General features: G+C 52.2%; 1 protein-coding gene across 3 annotated transcripts in view; it reads right to left on the bottom strand.

Moving 5' to 3' along the window:
• FLT4 (fms related receptor tyrosine kinase 4) overlaps positions 1–20,741 on the bottom strand; it is a 58,290-nt gene that overhangs the window by 23,760 nt on the left and 13,789 nt on the right. For all 3 annotated transcript variants that reach the window (XM_064672065.1, XM_064672066.1, XM_064672067.1), the window contains exons 2-7: positions 12,646–12,742; positions 6,289–6,560; positions 2,515–2,627; positions 1,480–1,642; positions 1,126–1,265; positions 240–408 (exon numbers count right to left, since the gene is read on the bottom strand). In XM_064672065.1, the coding sequence (XP_064528135.1) occupies positions 240–408; positions 1,126–1,265; positions 1,480–1,642; positions 2,515–2,627; positions 6,289–6,560; positions 12,646–12,742 (954 nt within the window). The remainder of the gene's footprint in view (positions 1–239; positions 409–1,125; positions 1,266–1,479; positions 1,643–2,514; positions 2,628–6,288; positions 6,561–12,645; positions 12,743–20,741) is intronic.

Genomic DNA, 20,741 nt, shown 5'->3' with positions numbered 1-20,741 from the left:
CCTCTCTCCCTTGTCATCTCGGCACCTTGCTGAATGTGACCGTGCTCCCAGTGTGGTGCTGGGACACAGAAGGGCTAAGGGACTGGAGGAAGGCTGGGTCTCACTACAGCAGAGTGGATGGAGGTGCAGGAGCTGCTCTGCTGAGCCTTGGGACAAGCACTGCCCAGGCAGCTTGGGGATGGGCTCTGCTGCAGCTCAGCTCTGGCTTTGGCTCTGTGAGGCAGAGGAAGGTGCTGTACCATGCACGATGACGTCGGTGCTCTCCTCCAGCATCTGGGCACCGGTGGTGGCAGTGCATTTGTACTCGCCCAGGTCCTGCTGGCTGACATTGTGGAGGGTCAGGATGCTGGAGAGCTCCGTGTGTGTCTGCAGGGAGTGGCGCTCGGACTCCACCACTGCTCGCTGTGTCTGCGGGAGACAACAGAGGGGAAGGGGATGAAAGACATCGGTGGGATGGAGCTGCGTGCATGGGCTCCTCATAGCTCTGATTCTTGCTGCCCAGTGCTTGCCTCCACCTGGACAGGTTTCTCTGCAACTGACTGCCAGCCTCAGGGATGGAAAGGCAACATGTCCTGTGTACTGACTGCCTGAGGCTGAGGTCAGAGCTTAGCACATGTTTTGCTCTTATCTGCAGCCCAGGAACCAGGCTGGGAGCCCTACAGATACATGAACTAAGTGATGCCATCAGGGGACTCCCCTGTCTCACCATTCCCAAGAGCCAGAGGCTACAACAAGGGGAAAACAAAGTGGGGAAGGGACCACCTTGCAGGCTCTTGGTAACGAGGGCTGTGTTACTAGAGTAGTTCTTTTTAAGCCAATTATTTTTGCTCTGGATTTGCACTAGTGGAATTGAATCCAGTGTTTTCCCAGGAGAGCCCCAGAGCAATAACACCTCGGCAAGGAGGCAGCTTTCTGCCAGGAAAAGGGGTCTTCCCTCTGTCTGCCTTCTACTGCAAGAGAGAAAAATGGGAAAACACTCTGACCAAGATGTCCAGGGCACAGCATAGGTAGGACCATGAAGCAGAGCCCTGTGAATGATGTGAAGAAGGAACAATGAATGGGCAGGAGGGGATGATTCAGACAGAAATGGTTCAGAACACGGGGAGCTGCTCTGTTTGCTGGTACCTGTTTTCCAGGGTAAGCCCACTGGAAGCGGACGCCAGAGTTGAACTCAGCCCACACTGTGCAGTTCAAGACCAGCTTCTCTCCCACTAGCAGCTCCATGGCTTTCTTGGGATATAGCTGGATGTCGTACAGCTCGCTCCCTGAGGCAGAATAGGCAACAAAAAACCATTTCTGATCTATTAACTCCTTGACTCAGACTGAGCACTTACAGGAGGTTTGGGTATGATCTGCTGCTTGGTGTGTGTTCCTGACACACAGTAGAGGAGATATAAACACCATTCAGAGTCTGTGTAGCCAGAGAGGACCATAGCAGAGTCACCCAAACTGCTCCCCTGCACCTTCCCAAATATTCACCTGCTATATGGATGATGAAGAAATTGGATTTGAAGACCTTCTTGTCGATGACAGTCTCACACTGGACAAACAAGAAGTCCCTGATCATATGTGTCGGTACCTGCACTCCCTTCTTGTTGTCCCAGAAAATGCTTTTCCCGTCAGGGTGGATATAGAAATTTTGCTGGAAAAATCAACATTTTGCCAACTGAAATAAGAGGGTAACAACATTTCCACCCCACCCCTTCCAGACTTTACACTGGCTAACACATCCCTTTTGTGGGAAGAAATGATGCAGCATCTGTGCTGGCCTCCTGCCCTCTCCTCCCGAGGGTTTGTCATCTAGGAATTGCCTCCCCTCTACCCTGAGCAGCCGCATCCTGCACCACGAGCCTTTCCATCTGCAGAACAGGCCAGAGACTTCCAGGAATGGAAACTTCTAGAGATAGCTAAGGAAACTGATGCTGGTATCCCAAACATCAGCCCCACTGGGATGAGTGCTGACCTTGGGTAGTGTCCTTCCCGGGCAAGGGAAAGGCCCCTGGCCCCCAGAGTGTCCCTGGAGGCCTTTGTACAATAGTAACACTCATCCTGGAAGGATGTATTTGCATTGTAAAAAAAAAAAAAAAAAAGGGAAAAAGAGGCAAAAGCAAACTGATAACAGAGCTGTTTTTAGTCTTGAGCCCCAGGGCTGCAGCCTCCTCCCCTGTGGGGATGCCGACCACCTAAAGGGGTTGTAGATCACAGAGACCAGGCAAACGGGGGATGCTGTGGGGAAATGGGTTTAAAACAAAGTCTTGTTTTGTTTCACAGAGCTCCAGGGAAGAGAAGCAAGGTTGGCAGGAAACCCGTGGGGTCTGCCCAAGGGAACTGGACAACACAGTTTCAACCAGCAAATAAAACAAGGAAGCCAATGGCTTGTATTTTCCATGGAAAATTTATCCCATGCATTTTCCTTTCCTGGCAGTGCCTGTCCTGCTTCCATTCAGGCAATTACAAATGCAGAACAAATGCAGTACATCTCAGTCCAGAGTCTCCCCCTGGCCGAGCTCTCACCGAGGTCAGTGTGACGTTAAGATCTGGGATGGACACAAGGCATGGTACCCAAGTGTTCTCCTTCTTGCTGATGAGGAGGGTCTCTGGCTTGTTGATAAATGGCTGTTCAAAATCTGAAGGAGAGATACAAGAACAACAACTAAACAGAGGCAAGAAAAAACTGGGAAAAGAAATCAACCAGCAGAAAAGGAGGCTTTCTGACTTTCTTTAGCACAGCATGAGCTTGCCAGGGGGAGTGGTGTGGAGCTGGATGGCCCCATCTGCCACATGTGACAGTCAGAGGAGACACCTGGAGCTTGGGAATGCAAAGGGAGTCAGCCGGCTCCTCCGCACCAAACACAGCACCGGTGCAGTGGCATTTGTGTGACGTTTGGGCAGTGCTGGAAATGACCTCCCCTTTCCTGGCCCCCTCAAGGTCTCTGCCTGGGTCTGACCCTTTGTGAAGCCAGTGTGCTGTGTCCTGGGCTCGGCGCCTGCCCAGCTGGTGAGCGTGGCCCCGCGGCAGGGGCGGTGTGGGGCTGTGCCGCCCTGGTGCAGCGCGACCTTCCAGGGCGAGGAAGTGATCCCCAGCGGAATGGTATGCAGATGTCATCCTGCAGCCAGATAAACAGATGAGCTGAGCTTTCCAGGGCTGCCACCCCACTGCCGCCCAACTGCTGCAGGCACAAATATTGACAGGAAGAGCAAAACCACCCAAAAATAATCACTGAAATGACTTAGCAAGGCCAGGGATGTTACGCTACACTCGACATGGAATGAGCATGTCGAGTGACTAAAGGGAATGAAGACAGAATTGGGAGAGACAGAGAATTGTGAGGCTGCTTGGTGTCCTCTGGCAGAGCTTCCATGATGGACGATTTATTCTGTAGAATCAGCCCCTGCCTGCCGTTTCCCACAGGGAATGGTGTCTCCAAGGTGTGGTGTTGCCAGTCATGTCTCTGTAAATGTCCACCCAGCACACGGTCATGATTGGCTTCGTTCATAGAAATTGCCCCCTGGGTGAAGGCAACTCTGTAAGGAGGTAGTGGGCTTCTATCTGGGAGACATGGGTCTGCCTCAGAGACCTGCTAGGGGAGATTTTATGGCTTCTGATATGCTGGAATCAGACCAAATGATCCCAGTGTCCTTTATCTTTTTAAGGACTACATTTAGTCTTTATTCACCTGGGTTTCAGCTAAACCATTGATTTCAAGGGACTGTAGCATGAGGACATCGGTTATCCAACTCAAGAATTTTTCCCTCTGCTACCCAGCCCCTAAAGATGCCCAACTAAAAGGACAAGTCAAAGATGAATTTGGAAATAATCCCCATTTGGGGGTCATGTAGCTCAAATCACATTGGGTCCAACCCAATCCAACCCAGTGCTCCCACTGTTAATTGCAGAAGGGAATACTTTAATTTTTGACCTATAAAGCTGTTGCTTCAGTGCTAGTCATGCTACAAAGACCTGTATGAATCTGCATGAATCTCTTTTTTCTACAGCTTAGGTGAAAGAAAACACACTCAGGAAACTGTATTGGTCAGCTCTTACGAAAACATGGATTGCCCAGAGAGTTCTTATCTGTGTTTCCTGCGGTCTTGTGCTGCCACAGGATTGCTGAAATCACAGATTTGTTTCCCCGTGTGAACATGTTCCTCATTCCTCTCCTGAGCCCTGGGCATGTGAGAGGGAGGAGGTGCACAAATGCCAGAGGTGAGATACTATGAGGTCCCCTTCAAGCTCAGATGGCAGCCAAGAACTAACTGATTTACTGGGCTGGTCCTGCTGCCAATGAGCTTGTGATTCATGCACTAACTCCCCTCTCTGACTACATCACAAATTTCCTTAAGACTGTCTTAATGGGTCAAATGGGAATAATTTAGCATCTTCTTCATTAATATATGCTAAGCTTTATGAGATGTGGGCTGTACATATCCTATCCTACCCTGATGAGACATTCTATATGTCTACAGTGCTATCTGTAGTTGTAATAACATACACACCTAACCAGACACATGGGAAGGAAAGATATGTGTGGAGAGTTCATTTAAGAACTGAGCTGCAGGTAAAATACAAAAGAACCCATTTTTCCAGCCAAGCACAGATATTTTGTTCCCGGCAATTCCACCAAGCTCTTAACATGAGAAATGAGGTTGATGGATAAAGCTGTGGTCTGACCATGCTGTCTTCAAACATCCCTGACACTTACATCAGCCCTTCCAAGCTCTCCAGGGACAGTTTCACATTGCAGCCCAGTTCAGCAGGAACAGGCAGGGCTTTATCTGGATGTTCTGCAATGGCTGTAGTTACTGTATGCCTGGGTTTTCCTGACATGTCCCTTCTCCTGCCTGAAAGCCTGTCCTGTTTGGAAAGGCAGATTCTGAGGTTTCCTACATGCCTGATAACCATAACAGGGGACAGCCTGATTGGAAGCAGTATGAACATGTGCTGTGTAGCCCTGTGCACAGCAATGCTGCGAGGTGTTGGCAGGATCTGTTGCACACATGCTGTCCGCAGGCACTGTGGGTCCCACGGGCCCTGACAACCTGGGATTTATTGCCCCTAAGCTGCACCATGTGCACACTTGCTGCTCTCTGGTAAGTAGGAGAGACACTACTGAGCTGCAGAGAGACTGGAGGTGAGAGAAGGGGGATCAAGGGGCAAAGTGGTGTTTGCTGGATCACAAAGAAAATCAGGTTCTTGCAAAAGCACTCAAAAGCACGAAAAGTATGTTAGGCTGTACACATTTTCAGTGTGTGTAAGAAGCTTTCTGCCTCTATCCTGTTAAAACACTCTAGAGGGTCTGAATACTCCTGTCCAACTCACAGATGCCTGCGATCCAGGGAGGCTCTGTCCTGTTTTAGGGTGGGCAGCAGAGCCCACGGGGAGAGGAGGCAATTGCCCAAACAGACCTCAATTCCTCTCCAGCAGCTGTCCAGCTTTTCTGATTTGCCCCTGCATTTTTCTCTGCATAGTTGCAGAGGCAAATTTGGCTTTGCCCTGGGACTTCTGAAAAATGCATCTTATATGTCATGACCTGCCTGGCTCATGACAACTGCACCACCTAATAAATGGGGGCGGAAAGAGAAATAGCTCAGCCAACTGTTTCCAGGGGACAGGGCTCATTTATCTTGCTTTGAGCAGGGGGGGAGACAGCGGAGGGGGAACCCCTGGGGCATGGAGAGGATGAGTATTGGCCCTGCAGACACTTGCTGAGCTGGGGTTCCAATCCAAAGCCTGGTGAACATCCCTCCTCCTCCAAAATACATCTCATAATCCTGCCTGTACAGGCAGCCCCTGCACAGTTTGGAGAGGAGCCAGTGTGGAGAGGAGTGGATCTGCCACTGTGGAGTGGCTCAAGCCATCAGGCCTGGGAACAGGAGGATGCATGGTGTGTTTGTACCACTCATCCTCTCCCTCCCTCAGTCTCAGCTTCATGGAATGCTATCATCCATAGCCACCAGCATCTTGGGGTGCCCCCAGCTGCCCAGAAGATAACTCCTGTGCTTTTTTTAGTGGTGAAATATCTCTGAGACGAGGCTCTCGCTGCTTAAATTCCTGCATTCCAGTCTGGCTGGAGTGATGCCCCCAGGATGGGACGAAATTGAATCCCAGGCGCTGCCGCTGTGGACGGATATTGGGTCCCTGGAAGTACAGGGAACCAGCCCTTGGCCCCCTCCCCAAGCCTGCAGGAGCCTGGGAGGCACATTGAGGTTTTTAATCTTTCGAATATTATGGTGCACTGGCTGCCCCCAGCCCCGCAGCCTGCAGGTGCACATCCCGATGGCTCTTACCTCTTACAAACACGTAGGTGCCCACCGCTGTGGTGCCCTCGATTTTGGCATCAATGTACTTGTAGTAGCAGCGGTAGTAACCCGTGTCGTTCGCCTGCGTCTCCGTCAGCACCAGGACTTTGCAGTACGGCTTCGTGCCGGTCCCCTCACAGTCCTCTTCTCGGATCGCCCGGCCGCTGCTGGGGGCTGCTGAGGCCACCAACTCAGTCTCCTCCTTCCCAGCAGGGTCCACCTTGCCCCCAGGCCACGACCACTCCAAGGGGTGCTGGCCTCTAGACATGGGCAAAGAGGGGCATTAGCTTTGGGCCAAGGGTGGTGAATGTGGTGGTGACTCGGCGCTCACCTCCATGTGGCCCAGCCAGCCAGACACCACTCTTGGGCTGAGGCATGGAGGAATGACCATCCTCCAAGGGAAAAATCAGGCATGAGGAAATGGCAAGCAGCTTCCCTAATCACAGGGCAAGCAGAGGCTTCTCCTCTTCCCCAGGCCACCTCTCTGGCCATGCTAAGCTGTAAGGTATCAGCCCACTCACAAGCAGGCCCCTCTGTCCCATGACACCGTCCTACTGGTACGAACGCCAGGACAGGGAAACACGCAAGGCCCTGAGGGAAAGGCTCCATTTATTCTCTATTCCCTCTTGTTATTAAAAGGGTCCAGAGCTATTAGGGAAACACATGGATGTGATGATTTCCCTTGGCTCAGTATAGCTGCTGGCTGGGGCTCATGGTGTGATGAATGGAGTGGGAAGGAGAATGAGGGAAGGAGAGCAGACTGGAAAGAAAATGAGAAAGAGAAAAGCAGGAGGGGAGTCAGGGATAAAAGACAGCACAGGGAAAACCAGGGGAGGCTCAGCTGACTGCCTTCTGGCCAGCTGCCAGCTGTTTCCTTCTCTGCTGTTGTGGGAGGGGGTTCCCTTGCTCTACAGCACCCTGCAGCCCCTCTAAACCACAGCTGGACTGGGGCTGCCACCCCTTCCCACCTCTGCAGAGACACTGCAGACACCTCTCTAAGGGCATGAACACTGAGCCTGTTCACCAGCAGCCCAAAGACAGACAGAAAAGTCCAGGAACACAAGAAACCCCCAGACAGAGTGTGCACGTGTGTATTTATATATAGCTGAGGATCTCCAGAGCTCGCATGTGCATGCACACGCCAGCCTAGCTTGTTATAACTGCACTTGTTTACTACAAACAACACAAGCTTTTATTCCATGCTGGAAGTTTCCTTCTGTGGAATCAGAGTCCCTTTCAGAGGAAGGCCTAGTCCCCACTTGAAAGTTTGCCAGTATAGCTGGAAGTCACTTAAGTACATGCAAAAAAAAAAAAAAACAACTGGGAAAAAGAAGCCATCGTAAGGGACAGCTGTGGGGTAAAAATGGCCTTTTGTCAGCACCGTTGGCTCCATGAGGGGAAACTGGGTTCATCTATTATTCAAGTTGGGAATAGACATGCTGGCACACGCAGCTCCTCTGCCAGGGCTCTTCCAGGGCAGCTCTGAGGGCAGATGCTTTTAAAGCACAGCCAGACCGTGACCGTCACTGATAGCTGGATCCAGACAGCAAGGGATGGCGAGGAGGAAGAGAGATAAGGTGCCATTGGAGGGCACAATGGCTCAGATGCAATGAGGACAGGATTTCTGTCCAAGCATGGGGACAAGACCTGTCCCTTTGTGTTTTTCTTCAGCTGTTAATTTATCTTCCTGCAGACTTTGCTCTCTTCCAGCTTGCTGCGGATGAGTTCGGAGACAGTGTGCTGCACTCTCCTCATGTCACCAGGTACAAGGGCTCTGGAGGCAGCGACGAGCCCTTGGGGACAACCTCACAGCCCCTCTGACCCAGCTCAAACTGGTGCATTCACTAAAAATGCCATCAGTGCCTGAGGCAGGACTGTAAGTGCAGCTCCAGCAGCGTGTGTCTGTGAAGCACGGGCAGGCTTCTCCAAAGTACCAGAGTCTCATGAGCACTTCAATAAAAATACAAATTGAATTTTGAGTTTTTCCCATCCTATGCATGCTCAGGGAAAATAATAGTAAAACTGATCACTAAACCAGTAACACCCAGTGGCCTCTGCCATGGCCATTGCTGCTGTGCCCATGGACCCACTGCACCAGTGCAGGCCATGGGACTGCTCTCAGCCCAGAGCTAAGAGCTTCAGACCCCCACTGTGCAAAGGAGCCCCAAAGCCCTTTGCATTTGCTCAGGCATTTTTGGGACTCCATGTGGAGGAGGGTAATTGAACAAGTCTCCAGTGTTTCCGCTTTCTGTTTGTTTACCCACTGGGATTTTCACACGTTATCAGATCTACTTGTTTCATTAGCCATCAAGGCTTGCAGTCACCGAGTGACACATATTTATACAAACATGGATGGGCCTGTGCAAACAGACGTGCCAACCAGCCCGTGGGCGGCTCTAACCCAGGCATTCCTTGCATGTGTGCTGCTCAGCCAGGTCCAGTGGGGACACAGAGGTGTGGGCACTACTGTGAGTCCAAGTTAGCATCACCGGTGGGTTAAGAGGACCGAGGAAGGCAGGAATCAGGACAGGTCAGGCTCACATGGATTTATTTCTGTATCTACTCTCTGCATTTGGGGAAAGGTCCAAGCAGCAGTTTTGGGTGGTTCCCTCCCTCTTATCTGTCACCTTCAAAGATTTATTCCCAAGTTGTTTTCTTTCAGCTCGGTGATAATGTGCCTCTTGGCGATGGAGCTGGCTGATGCCAGCTGGAAAAAGATGCACTGTAGGCTTCTCCACAGCTGTTTTCCTCAATCTTTTCAGGACAGATGCTCTTCAAGGAAGATGTTGCAATTGGCACCGCTTTTCTTCAATCCTCTTTGAAGCTCCCATGTGTGGTATGATGGGCAAAGCTGGCTGTGGCTTTGTGCCTTAGCTGGGATAAGCCAGATCCTCCCTCAGCACCACAAAGGATGTTCACAGCAGTCACACACATGTAGGAAAGTGCAGCAGGTGTTGTGTGTCCCTGGACACTGCTCTGGAGCAGTGCTTGTGGGGCATTGCCTTATCCTGAGGCTCCTTCAGCCCTGCCACAGTGCTCATTTCCTCCACAGGAGCCAAGAGGGCTCTGGGGTCAAATACTTCCTCTGCCACAGACGGGTTTGTGCATCTGTGAGTCAGCTCTGGTAACAGATCACTGGGCAGCAAAGGACAACCTTGCCCTTCTTTTTCTTGGTTTGCTCTCCACCTGAGTGCCCAGTACCTGCAGGATGGGATTGGATGGGCTGGCACAGTCATGACCCAGTTGAACCCTCCAGAGGTTTCTGCTGTTGCACAGCTGGCTCCTGTGGGCTCTGCTCCAACATTCATGAGCTGGAACAGCACAAGATCTCTGCTTTCCCCCCGCACAGGCTGCTGAGGGCTTGAATGCAGAGATTCATGGTATTCTTTCCTTCCTTCTCAGGATGGGAGCTAATAAAAGCTGCACTGTCTATGTGGGCATCAGCCCCTTCCCTGGCTCTGCCACATGCTTAGATCAAAACATCGCTGGGGCTCTCAGCCAGCACTGGCATGATCTGTATTTTGGGGAATGTTCCTGCACTGGTCCCCTGCTCTCTCTGGGTCTCTCAAGGGTGCATTGTGCTGGGTGACAAGGGAACGTGACCGCATGTGATGCCCTTTGCAAAAGCAGAGCCCCAGCATCTGGTGGCTTCTTGCGTATGTGTTGTGCCCTTGGGTCTCTTAAGCTTGCCCAGCTCCAGAGGCATTGTTCATCCCATGGCCTGGCATGGACTCTGGTCACTGATGAGGCTTGGAGGGCTGTGGAGCTGGGGGGGGGGCTGCAGAGCTGTGGATGTCTGAGATCCAGGCTGCTGTGAGGGAGCCTGAGAGCACAGTTGGCTGTGGGACTCTCACACTCAGTGGGTGAAGCTCGAAAGGTCTCCAGGGAGTCTCACAGGGAGGTTTTGAGCTCATCTTTCTGCTGAAGCACTGCTTCAAGCAGGCCTGTACTCCTGGCTCCAAGGGCAGCTCGAAGAGCAGCCAGAGGACATTGCTCTCAAGGGAAGACCAGGGTCAAACTGAAGTAACCTCCAACACGATGCTTAGCAGGAAATCCCTGGATCCTGAATTTGATTCTGTATTTTTTCTGCCCTACCCTGCCCCACCACCCTCTCCTTTGCCTGTTCTCTTGGTGGTCTGCATGTTTTTCCCTTCAGTTCCCATTATCCCAAGCCAGGTCTTCCCAGGGTGGGCCATGGTCCAGAGAAGAGGTTGGAGAAGCAGCTGGGTGTAATTAGAGATCCAGAGACCAGGAAGGATTTACTTTTCATTCAAATGAAGTAACAGTGTCCCACAGTCAAAATCTTCTCCTCAAGACAGACAAACACAGGATTGGAGAGCTCAGAGGGAAAAGGGGAACCTTCTGAGCTATGCAGGAGATACAGAGACTTATCTAACTGTGGATGGTGTGAAGGACACTGCGCAGCCCAAAGGAGCACATCTGGGACACCAGGATGGAGAGGTGGGGGGCAGCCAAGGAGCAACATGGGCAGAGGGTTGCAGGGGTTTTAATGCTGTTTGCAGATGGCCTTGCTGTTCTTGGGCTGGGCAGTTCAGTCCTGCACAGCACTGGGAGCCAGGGGTAGGGATCTTCTTGTCTCAGCTGTGTCCATGCCACTGCACTGTATGGATGCTGTCTAGTGAGCCTGAAAGTTGAGCCTTGGCTCTGCAGCAGCAAACAGGGAGCTTGTTGCCACTTGCAGTGACTCTGTAGCTTGTACAATGCTCCCTGCAAGGGCAGGCCATGCACACTCTGCACTGGAAATCAGAGCATCTCTTTTCCACTTCAGTGATTTTCCTTCATATTAACCAATGCCTAACAAGTGCCCAGGGAAAGGGCAATCCAGGTCCAAGAGGGATACCCAAAAAGAAAGGCTTTCCACTTCATGGTGCTAAGAAGCTGTGTTCATGCTTGACTCTTTCTTTTACCACACCTCTAACTACAGTATGTTCTTTAGCCTTGGCTCAATCTCCAGACAACACAGTCTTGAAACCACTTTCTATGTCCCTCCCTGGGCCACTGCTGAGAAAGGATCTGCCCTGATTCTAAGCTTATTCAGAACAACTGCACTGAATCTCCCCTGTTCCAAGGTTTTAACAGAGAATGTCAGTTCCCACATCCATCTGTGGAGAGAACTACCATGGCAGAGCACTGGAGTCCCCAAATTCCCTCCTTTTCCTCTGTGCCCCCCTCAGCAGGCTGACCACAGTCCTCCATGGACAGTCACAGGCAGTCCTCCAACTCACATCTTTCCTATAACACACACCGTGGTTCCTCAGGTCACTGGGAGAATGAGCCCACAACCGCTCAGCTTCCTAGACCAGGTGAAATCAGTTCAGTATTGCCATCAACAACCTTTCCTCTGTCCCTCTGCCTTGGCTATGAACTGATTCACAAAGGAAAAGCAATACCATCTGTTCCAGGAAAAGTTAAATATGTTTGTGACAAGACATGAACACAATGCCAGCCAAGTGTTTGCAGTAATTGCTCTGTGGTTATATATAACACTGAGGAACACCCATTTGAGGCCCACGCTGAATTTAGAGCCCCATTGGGCCCAGCACTCAGATCCCAAGCAAGGATCTGCTTTCAGCTGCTGAAGGGAAACTCCAGGAAAATTGACCTTGGGCAATTCTCCCACTTGTTTGTTTTTTTTTTTAACTTTCCTAGATAGGGGGTAGTGCTGATAACATGTACAGCCAAGTGTCCCAGCATGGATAAATCAGTTCAGGCACATCGCTTTCTTAGAGTCAGTCTCAAAACCACCTGAGATTCTCCAGGTCCTCTCACAGGGTTTTGACCTGGTCTGGCCAGGGCTCTTCCTCACCCCAATGTGTACAAGGCAAAGCATTAAATCCCAGCTTCCTAGAAAAGCTGGAAGCCTCTTACAGACACCACTAAGTGCAGCCTTGCCTTCTCACATGGGTATTTCTCAACGTCCCCCAAACGTACTACGAGATTTAGAAACCAGAACTCCAATCCTAGCAGCCCCGAGGAGATGAAAATAATCAATGTCAGAGAAAGACAAGGAGAATCAGGGAGGCCAGTTTCCCTGAAGAGCTTACAACAAAGCTATCAGATCATGCAAATGTTTCTCTATCTTCCTTCTGCCTGCAGGACTACAGCAGAGGTTATCACTGCCTCCTTGGAGACATCTTCTGCTTCTTTTTCAATGAATTAATTAGATGAGTTCACCCTTGGTGAATGTGTAAGATTTCTAGGCAGACATGCTAATCTGCAGGTGTACTGCAGCCAAGGTGTCCCTGGAGGGCTCTCCTTGCCTAGTCCTCCAACACTCACCAGGTAAAAGCAGTCTAGACAGAGCCAGGCTTGCTCGTGCCTTACCTGCAGGTGATGGTCAGCGTGTCCTTGGCGTTGATGACGTGTTCCTCCTCGGTGATGCTGAGAGTAGGAGGGGTCATAGAATAGCTGCTCACCAGATCTGTGGAAGGAAAGGAGAGAGGGGATGATGCAGATACTGACTAGCCTGCACCCACCGCTGTGGGCAGCAGCTCTCCTGGCATCACGAGCCCAGAGAGGGGCAAAGCCTTTTGAAGGAAACATCTCCTCAGGCTCTGTTCCTACAAGATAATTGAATGTTGGCTCAGCAGGACACAAGTGGTTTGTCTGCAGCCCTCCTGGCTCCAGGGAGCAGCTCTTCAGCAGCAGCTCTAGGGCCAGGGCCAGACAGCCCCCAGGCTCTGATAGACAGACTAGCACAGACAAGGGCCAGAAAAAGAATGAAAGACTAGAAAGTGGGGAATCCAAGTGTGCCCGTTCCTCACCAGGTGAATGAGATTGAGTTTGCTTGGACTAAGGCTCTGAAATGATCCCCTCTGCTAACCGGAGGGAGTCTGGCAGGAGATTTTTCTATACACATGTGGCTTTCTGTAATCAGGGGGACAAATCAGGGATGCCCAGATACCAGAAATGCAAAACTCTTGCTTTGGCACAGAGATGCTCTCTGGAGTCAGCAGGCATTCACGGAATGCCCTTCTCCTTTGGCACACTCTCAGGTACAGTCACCTGAACAGGACCAAACCTCTGGGGATTGCAGCAGCCCCCTTCCCTGCACCACCAGACAGGCATTCCAGGAGTGAAATTATCCAGGCTCAAGGACAGGCAGTTAAACATTATCATGCTCCTCTTCCACCTTTTTTCAGGGAGAGTCCCACTTTTTGTGTGCTTGCATCTCCGGCATGCCAGACATGCACCCTAAGTGAGCTCCTCATGGACAAAACATCTCGAAGTACCGGTTACCTTCAGAGACTACTGTTGTTTTTCATTAACACAGTGTTGCTGACTGTCATTACTTCATGATCTCTATCTTAAAACTCCAGCTTCTGGAGATGTGAGATAATTCAAAAGAAAAGTCTCATTGACTGCAAAAACAAGCAAACTAACCAGAAATAAAGGGGGGAAAAAAAGAGTTAAGAAATGTGAAGCTGTGGCTCAGGTGGGTGCTAAATGCTAAGGAAGAAAAGAATGCAGAAATATGTTGCTAGCTTGAATTTCTACAAAAATGTGAGGGTTTTTGCAACTACGTTCTGTGCATGTCTGTTTCCTTCCCTTGTAACATTCAAACCCAGGTATCAGAGAGATCTGGCAAGGACAGAGAGATCTCAAGGACATAGAGTTTCCATGGGTTTCACAAATAGAAGGAGCCCTGTGTGACATCTCTCCTCCAAAACTGTGACCTGAGGACCTCAGGTCTCAGAAGTGCTGTGGTAGAGCCACATGAGCCTTAGGACAGGAGGAAATGGCCTCAAGTTGTGCCAGGGGAGGTAGTTTCTACACTGAAAGGGTGCTCAGGCATTGGAACCCTTTGGAACTCCGCCCATGGAAGTGGTGGAGTCACCATGCCTGGAAGTGTTCAAAAGACATGTGGATGTGGCACTTGGGGACACGGTCTAGTGGTGAACACGGTGGTGCTGGGTTAACAGCTGGACTTGATGGTCATAGAAGTCTTTTTCAACCTTAATGATTCAGTGATTCTAGGAATGCTTCTCTATGGGGAAACTTGCCCCAGGAGACATCAAATGGCCACCAGCCTCTCTGACACAGGCGTCTGTGGAGTCATGAGGAGCCAGGCTGGTGGAGAAGCCGGGCTGCCCAGGGCCCACCACCACCAAGGAGAGGCTGCTGAGGGGGACATGGCAGTGGAGGGACGTGCTGAGCGGCACCACCGGCGCTGCCAGGCCAGGGCTGCCGGCCTTGTTCTCTCTGATTGTTCTCCACTTCCTTCCCGCCTGCGCGTGGCTCCGAGGTGGTGTCCCCGTGGCTGCCCCCATGGCAACGGTGGGGTGCTGGCCATCTCCCCCCATCATTCCTGCCTCCTCTTTCCTTGCCCACGTGAGGTGGAGTCAGCCCAGGGGCTGCCCTGGCCCACCTCTGCCCGCGTGTGTGTCCTGCTGCCCACGGCCTGTCCTACAGACATGTCTCTCTCAACAACAACAACAACAACAGCCATCATTTGTCTCTCAACACATGGATCAGGTTGGCATCACCGTGGTCTTTGGGACCCCGTGCTTCTCAGTGCCCACGGAGGACACCCCACCTCGCGCCTCCAACCTCCCCCTTTCCCTGCAGAGGGGACGTCAGACGTCACACACAAAAATGTGCCCCCGGGCTGTGAAAATAAAGGACCACATTTTTTGTAAAATCCCTTCAAAATGTAACAAGGTTTATTAAAAAAAGGGGGTGGGGAAGGGAATCTGTCCGCTAAGCTGCATTTCCTATTAATGCCGGACACGGTTATCCCAGTGCAAACACTGCTATCCAGATGGCCACAGCCTCCCAGCCCATTGCCCCAGGGAGCGTCCAGGGGTGCCTGGCACCCCCACGGTGCTCAACCCAAAATGCAGAAGATAATGGCTTGCATGGGGCCAGCTGGGGACAGCAGACGCTTTCATCCTCATGCCCGTGCTCTGGAGCAGAGAGTAGAAAAGTAATCCCCAAACCCCTGGCATGGCCAGCTCCAGGGATGGCTGTGACAGGTGCCAAATTAAGTCTCAAAACTGGAGTGGTCCCCTTGCTTGAACCACTAAGTGGTCCAAGGTTGCAGGAGCCTCTCGGCTGATGCTGTGCTCCGCTGCTGGGCCTTGGGGGGAGCAGGACGGCGGCAGGAATAACCCCCTGCCTCCCTTCATGTGCCGCCTGGTGACCTGTTAGCAAACAACGCCAGGGGGTGGAGGGGAAGAAAGGAAAAGTACGATCTGTGCAGGTTGAGGCTGTGGGATTCCTGCAGATGCATCCTGTCCACGGCCCTCCGTGAGTACAACAGGAAAAGCACTGCTTGCTCTGAAAGCACCGCGGCGCGGGGCTGGGGACGCTCCCGCTGCTGGCAGCCAGTGCTGGGCCAGCACTCACGGCCGTCCAGCCTCCTCACCGCCCCCGGACTGCTGGGAACTTTGGGGACTCCCTGCATCAGGCACTGGCTCATGCTGGGGATCCACTACTCACCCCAATGCCCCACACTAAGGCTGGCATCTTGGTATGCCAATACCCAGAGTCACCCGTGCCATTCAGGACAAGCAAAAGGATACATGGAGCTATTCCCAGCCTGCAAAAGCATCTTCAAAGCCATCAGCTTTTCCCCCACCATATTCTCTATCACTCTTTGTGCTTTACAAGATGGATCCACCCCATTGCTGCCCTTGCCCTTTCCCTCCCTGGGGGAGCGTGTGCCCTGCCATGACTCTCCTGCGCTGAACTTGGTGCTGGGTTTGGCCATTAAATCTCTGCTAACCGACACACAGATGGTTTGTGTCTCTGGCAAATCCCAGGGTGTGAGGGAGATGTCTCCAGAGCATGGAGTGTCTCCTCTTCTCTCAGTCCCTCCTTCCCCACCTCCAACCCCAGCCATGTTTTATCTCCTCGGCCCTCCGAGCAGATCCCGCTCTCTCCCGCACACCCAACTGCGCCTTTGCACGGGGAGAGCATTAATGTAATTAAAAAGGCATGCGGCAGCCCCGGCAAGCTTTGTTTTTTCAAGATGGTTTCCAAGCAAGCTGGCAGCAGGATATTAAAATAAACAGAGGGGGGATTGATGGGATGCGGGGAGAGGAAGCAGGATCCCACAGCCACTCACACCTTGTCTTTTTCCAGAGAAGCACATTTCCCAGCGGTTTTTGTAGCCTTGATCTTGCAGCACACGGCTCTAAAAGGGGCCAGGCTGCACTGAGGGCCTTCTCCTTATCGCTGGCAGCTCCATCATTTTCAGGCCCCTCTGGCTCTGTCTGCACTTCCACCACTGCTGCTCTCAGCATGGCGGCAGGGCTGCCCACCGCATCCTGCATCCAGGGCTCTCCCTGCCTGGTGGGGAAGCCATGCTCACCCTCAAAAGTGCTACCCACCCACCCCAGGGCATCTTGCAGGCTCCAGACCTCATCTCTCCACCCTTGGGCATGTTGTGGGAAACCCTTGCAGGGACTTGGTTTTCCCTTGCGATAGCTGCAGACACTGAATCCCTGCAGAAAAGCATCTGAGCCGGAGCCGGCACCGCTGCGGTGAGCGATGGCTTTGGGAACAGGTCAAAGGCTGGGCGTGAGAGAAGGTGCAGGTATAGCATGGTACAGTGTGGCACAACACAGCTTCTGCTCTCCGTCTGCTTCCACTCACAGGAAGCCCTGCACCGGATCCTCCCTCTGAGCCCCCCCACACCACCTCAGCCCCTCTCTGCTTCCCCTTCCCTCCCTCTCTGCTGAGTCGGCCCCGCTGACTGATTAACGGGGCGCCTTTCCGGAGAGGGATTTTGTTCACACTCTGTCCTTCTCGCTGACTTCCTTCCCCGGTGCTGGGCTGGATCTCTCTGGCCACAGCCGCTGCATGTCCCCATCTAACCAGCACAGCTCACTCTCCTGCCACCAAACTTACTGCTTTGTGGTTCTGTGACCAGAGCTGCAAGATAACATGCACAAAGCAAAGCTGCTCCAGGTGAGGCTGTGTGGTCCTGCTTGTCTCCCTGCACCCAGCCCAACACACACTGCCCACTCAGTGCTGTACTGGGGCAAAAGATAGGCTGGAAGGGAAAAAAAGACCATCTTTTTCCCCAGCAAAGTTTCCCTAACGCTGCTACTGCCCCATCTCTACTTGGCTGTTTTTAGGCAAAAATTCCTAGTCAATAAGCATCTATCCAACAAAGCAAGGCAGGAAGATCAGATTTGGACATTTTCTAAAAAAGGGAGACTTGTTTGCACCAGTTACTATGTGAGCAAAGCCCTGCTCCTGGACAATTAACAGTAAAATTCTGGTACCTTGCTGACCAACAGGGACTGAACGACCCTTTCTGATGCAAAAGAGCAGCAGTAGCTGGTACTGGGGTAGAGGGAGGAGAACTCTTGCTCTGCTCTTTCTCCAGTCCTCTCCTCCAGCCTTCCTGGCTGGACCTGTCCAAATTGGCAGCATTTGCTGGTGAAATTTTATGTGCCCCATGGGAACTAACCCCAGCACTGCAAGTGCCATCTTCCCCCTCTGCCCCAGTTACTCTTTCCCACCTGCCCTGTGTTGATATAACTCACTGCCCTGGTGCTGGAGGATCTGTGGCTGCCCCCAGGCATGTGGGAAGTCCACATGCTGGAGGCAAAGCTGGGCCAACTTCCCACCTACAGGGCTGAAGTTCCCCCATGGAGCAACTCCTTGTCATGCACGGGGCAAGCGTCCAGCTGTGGATTGGAGTAGCAAAGCATGAGTGTCACGTCACGCAAGGAGCAGGCAGTTGGCACAGCAGCAGGAGAAATCTGAACATAGGGCTGTCAGCTCCTCCTCTTCCTTCTCATGGTGCTTGCCAGCAGGGAGGAAGGCTTGTTTCACACAAAGTGAGATATGGCACAAGGCTGAGAAATAAAAGTCAGGCTCCAGCCAACATAGGGATGAAGCACCAGGTGTCTTCTCTCCAGCCTCACAGTGGGAAGAGTGAACCCCAAATCGTGGTGGGACTTGATACCAAAATGGAGCAGCCTGTGCCCAAGGACTGTGAGGGCAGGGTGAGAGCCACCCACACCCACAGTTGAGGCTGGGAGGAAAACGGAGATGGAAACAGGCTGAGGTGTAAGCAATGAACAAATGAAAAATGATAACAATAGAAAACTGAAAATCCCCCCCAAACTACGCATATGCACAAGGTCAAAAGAAGCAGGGCCCTTCTTTTATGGGTTCATGAAAGATGTTCTCTGTTCTGCAGTCCAGGGTTGACCATTGCTTCAGACCTGCCCCAGAAGGGGTTAAAGAGAGGGGGTGTGTCCATCAGTGCAGGATCAGCCCCACTGTGCCTGGTGTTGTGCCCCAGCAGCCACACAACTGAACCCACACACCAGGAGCTCGCTTGGGCCTGGGACAGCACGATGGGCAATGCCAACGGCAAGGCAACGCTCCTTTGGTCTAGACATTTTCATCCATGGACCTCAAAGCCCTGAAGCAACACCAAATCAAAGTGTGGTGGATTTGTGTCCTCACCATTTTGTGAGGACGTTCCCAAAGCATCAGCTGTTCCTTTGCTTCAACTAGGACAGGCTGTCCTTTTTCAAGGGACACGAGGGAAAAATAATTGTAGAAACTCAGTCAATACAAACACAGAGGTGACCATCATTACTGGGGCTCTGATCCTTCCTGTCCAACACCAAAAGTATAATGAGACATTCTTTTTGCCCCAAAACATTTGTGGGCAAGTTGGTGTGTAGAAGCAGGAGCCCCCTGAGCAGAGACCAACATGAGGGCTGAGGAAGAGGCCACCAGAGCACCACCTGAGCTGATGGAAATGCTTTTTTTCTTGGCACCAGATTCAGAGACGCCCCAAGCACCCTGGGTCTGCAGCAACGCCAGGTGAGGAGAAAGGACATGTGTCCAAACAGACAGAGCATTTGGGGAGTGAAGAAAGAGGGCTTTCCTCCAGCTCAGCACCTGCAACCAGGGGAGACCCAGCCACCTGCACTGGCGGGGAATGAGGTAGAGAATGTCACAAGCTCTCTGAGCTCCTTCAGCTTTTTGACTTTCAAGCTAGGAGTTCATTAAGGGATAGAAACAGAGGTTCAAAAGTGGGAGCCACTTTCAAGGGAGACAGGCTGTCCTGAGGAGCAAAGTTACCCTTGTATTCTTCATTCCTGATCCCTCGGTGCCTCCAGGCAGGGATTTATAACAGGGTATTTCCGAAGTCAGCTGCCCTGGGCAACAGAGCATGGCTACACCCAATGCCTGACCATGCTCTCACCTGTTTTTAAGACTCTGCTCTGTTCCAGGGACCTGCCACCACGTCATCGCAGAGCATCCCAAGGAGGGGTCAGCGAGCGCCTGTCTGGGAGTGTTTATCTGTCTGCCTTTCTCCCTCGGCAGGAAGCACTATCTCACCATCGCCCTGCTCGCTCCAGCCTGGTTTCCTGCTCCATCCTGCCAGGTTTACCCTGCTTTTTCCTCCTCCCCTCCCCCTGCCCCACGGCTGTCAGGCCATGTTTGCATTTCTGTCTCCTGCCGTCTTTCCTCTCCCTACCCACCCACCCCCCCTCCCGCGCTCGCTCCCTACTCCATCCTCCCCGAGAGGCTCCGTCCTGAGCCAAAGTTAGCCTGTGTCAGGTAGCCACATGTCCGGCCTGGGGCAGCGGGTCAGCCGGGGCCACCCTGCAGACCTCCTCCAGGATCTCTGCTGTCAGCAGCCTCCCCGGGCCCCAGGGGAGCGGCTGTTTGCTGCCCTCGCTCCGGGGAGGGATGCTCGGCACATCAGAGAGCTGGTTTCCCCTCGGTGGCCGCCAGCCCACCCTTTCTGCTATAGGGCCAGGGCTGGCCAGACACCGCTTTGTTTGGTCCCCCATTCCCTGAATCGCTCCGAGTTTGTTGGCTGCCTGCTCCTGCCCGGAGAATCCTTTTCCTGCCTTTGAGATAGAGGATGCTCAAGCCATCTGTGTGTTTTATTTCCTTGTAGAAACTAACAAGCCAAGGATTGCTTCCTCTCCCTGACATTTCAGAGGGCAGCTCCAGCTCAGCGGGATGCACAGGGAGGGGAGGGGGAGTCCAGAGCCTTCAGACAGGAACAGGACCTATTCTGTCCACAGGATTCACTCCCTAAGGGGCAGAAATCCCCAGACCTGCCCAACTGCCACGGTTTTGCAGGAGCCCAGGGACAGCCATCCTGCTTAGCATACATAGCCAGCCCTCTTCCAGTGGCCCCTATTAACTGCATGGCTAAACCCTTGCAAAACTCAATTAAAATTATCCTCCCACATCTTAAGGACTGTCAGGTTGCTTCTCTTCCTCTTTTAATTTACTTCTTTCAAAATCTTGCCCTGCTCACATTCTCTGCCCCCGCAGGATGTGATTAACGGGGTGTAGAGAGAGCAGAGGGATCAAATGGCTTTAGGGGACTGATAACAGCAATTAGCACTGTTCATTACATCCCTAACCTGAGGGGATGCAAAGGATGGTCCACAGCTTGTGTGAATCGAGTGTTGGTCCAA

The sequence above is a fragment of the Pseudopipra pipra genome, chromosome 15 (assembly GCF_036250125.1).
Source record: "Pseudopipra pipra isolate bDixPip1 chromosome 15, bDixPip1.hap1, whole genome shotgun sequence".
NCBI lineage: Eukaryota > Metazoa > Chordata > Aves > Passeriformes > Pipridae > Pseudopipra > Pseudopipra pipra.
The sequence above is the reverse complement of the archived record's forward strand: the minus strand, read 5'-3'. Positions and strand labels throughout refer to the sequence as shown.